The following is a 2,500-nucleotide window of genomic DNA, read 5'->3' as shown; positions in this document are numbered from 1 at the left end:
GTGTGACATCACTCACCTGGACGTTACCTAACAGTTTGTGACATCACTCACCTGGATGTAACCTAACAGTGTGTGACATCATTCACCAGTGTGTGACATCACTCACCTGGACGTTACCTAACAGTTTGTGACATCACTCACCTGGATGTAACCTAACAGTGTGTGACATCACTCACCTGGATGTAAACTAACAGTGTGTGACATCACTCACCTGGATGTAACCTAACAGTGTGTGACATCACTCACCAGTGTGTGACATCACTCACCTGGACGTTACCTAACAGTTTGTGACATCACTCACCTGGATGTAACCTAACAGTGTGTGACATCATTCACCAGTGTGTGACATCACTCACCTGGATGTTACCTAACAGTGTGTGACATCACTCACCTGGATGTTACCTAACAGTGTGTGACATCACTCACCAGTGTGTGACATCACTCACCTGGACGTTACCTAACAGTGTGTGACATCACTCACCTGGATGTAAACTAACAGTGTGTGACATCACTCACCAGTGTGTGACATCACTCACCTGGATGTAAACTAACAGTGTGTGACATCACTCACCAGTGTGTGACATCACTCACCTGGATGTAAACTAACAGTGTGTGACATCACTCACCTGGATGTAAACTAACAGCGTGTGACATCACTCACCTGGATGTAACCTAACAGTGTGTGACATCACTCACCAGTGTGTGACATCACTCACCTGGACGTTACCTAACAGTTTGTGACATCACTCACCTGGATGTAACCTAACAGTGTGTGACATCATTCACCTGGATGTTACCTAACAGTGTGTGACATCACTCACCTGGATGTAACCTAACAGTGTGTGACATCATTCACCTGGATGTAACCTAACAGTGTGTGACATCACTCACCTGGATGTTACTTAACAGTGTGTGACATCACTCACCTGGATGTTACCTAACAGTGTGTGACATCACTCACCAGTGTGTGACATCACTCACCTGGATGTTACCTAACAGTGTGTGACATCACTCACCAGTGTGTGACATCACTCACCTGGATGTTACCTAACAGTGTGTGACATCACTCACCTGGATGTAAACTAACAGTGTGTGACATCACTCACCTGGACGTTACCTAACAGTGTGTGACATCACTCACCAGTGTGTGACATCACTCACCTGGACGTTACCTAACAGTGTGTGACATCACTCACCAGTGTGTGACATCACTCACCTGGATGTTACCTAACAGTGTGTGACATCACTCACCTGGATGTTACCTAACAGTGTGTGACATCACTCACCTGGATGTTACCTAACAGTGTGTGACATCACTCACCAGTGTGTGACATCACTCACCTGGATGTAACCTAACAGTGTGTGACATCACTCACCTGGATGTAACCTAACAGTGTGTGACATCACTCACCTGGATGTAAACTAACAGTGTGTGACATCACTCACCTGGACGTTACCTAACAGTGTGTGACATCACTCACCTGGATGTCCACCTCCACGCTGAAGGCCTCGGTCTGACTGTGTCCGTCACTGATGTAGAAGCTGAACGCGTCCTGTTGGACCCGAGCTTTACCGTCCTGAACGTAGAAGATGTGGTCAGACGTCAGGTCGTCCATGGAGAACGGGACGTCAGGGGTGACGACCCGCGAGCCGCCCACAGAGCCCCCTGCTGGACGGGAGGACAAAGAGCTTTATCCTTCTTTAAATGATGCTTTTATTTTTCACAGAACTTCTGAAGGTCAGTCATCTCTGCGACCTCACGGGTTAGGCTAACAGTGACGACCTCACGGGTTAGGCTAACAGTGACGACCTCACGGGTTAGGCTAACAGTGACGACCTCACGGGTTAGGCTAACAGTGACGACCTCACGGGTTAGGCTAACAGTGACGATCTCACACACACACACACACGCACGCACGCACGCACGCACGCACGCACGCACGCACGCACGCACGCACGCACGCACACACACACACACACAGAGTGCGTGCTCTGCTCACCTCGCCTCGTGTTCTCGATGAAGCCGTACTTCGGAGGACTGACCAGCCACACCAGCAGGTCCTTCCTGGGCGTGTCCAGGTCAGACACCGTGATGTGATTGGTGGAGAGCTGCACTCGGCCTCCGACCTCCACCTGAACAGGAGCAGAATGAAGAGTGGTGTTGTTGTGAGGTCTGGTTCCACACAGTTTCAGGTTCACATAATTAAATCAGATTTTCAAAATAAATACACGTTGGTCACTTCCTGTCGGTGACGGTGGTACCGGTGTGTCTAAGTGTGTACAGGTGTGTGTGAATGCGTGTGTACAGGTGTGTGTACAGGTGTGTGTGTGTGTGTGTTCAAGTGTGTGTGTATGTATGTACAGGTGTGTGTTTATGTGTATTTCTAAGTGTGTCCAGGTGTGTGTGTACAGGTGTGTGTCTAAGTGTGAACAGGTGTGTATATGTGTGTGTACAGGTGTGTGTGTCTAAGTGTGTACAGGTGTGTGTCTAAGTGTGTAC

General features: G+C 48.8%; 1 protein-coding gene across 1 annotated transcript in view; it reads right to left on the bottom strand.

Moving 5' to 3' along the window:
* Positions 1-2,500, bottom strand: part of fras1 (Fraser extracellular matrix complex subunit 1) — a 77,920-nt gene that overhangs the window by 28,324 nt on the left and 47,096 nt on the right. Inside the window, 2 exon segments of the mRNA XM_065951763.1 lie at positions 1,482-1,669; positions 2,001-2,133. Coding sequence (XP_065807835.1) covers positions 1,482-1,669; positions 2,001-2,133 — 321 coding nt within the window.

Source organism: Labrus bergylta, chromosome 2 (assembly GCF_963930695.1).
Source record: "Labrus bergylta chromosome 2, fLabBer1.1, whole genome shotgun sequence".
Taxonomy (NCBI): domain Eukaryota; kingdom Metazoa; phylum Chordata; class Actinopteri; order Labriformes; family Labridae; genus Labrus; species Labrus bergylta.
The sequence above is the reverse complement of the archived record's forward strand: the minus strand, read 5'-3'. Positions and strand labels throughout refer to the sequence as shown.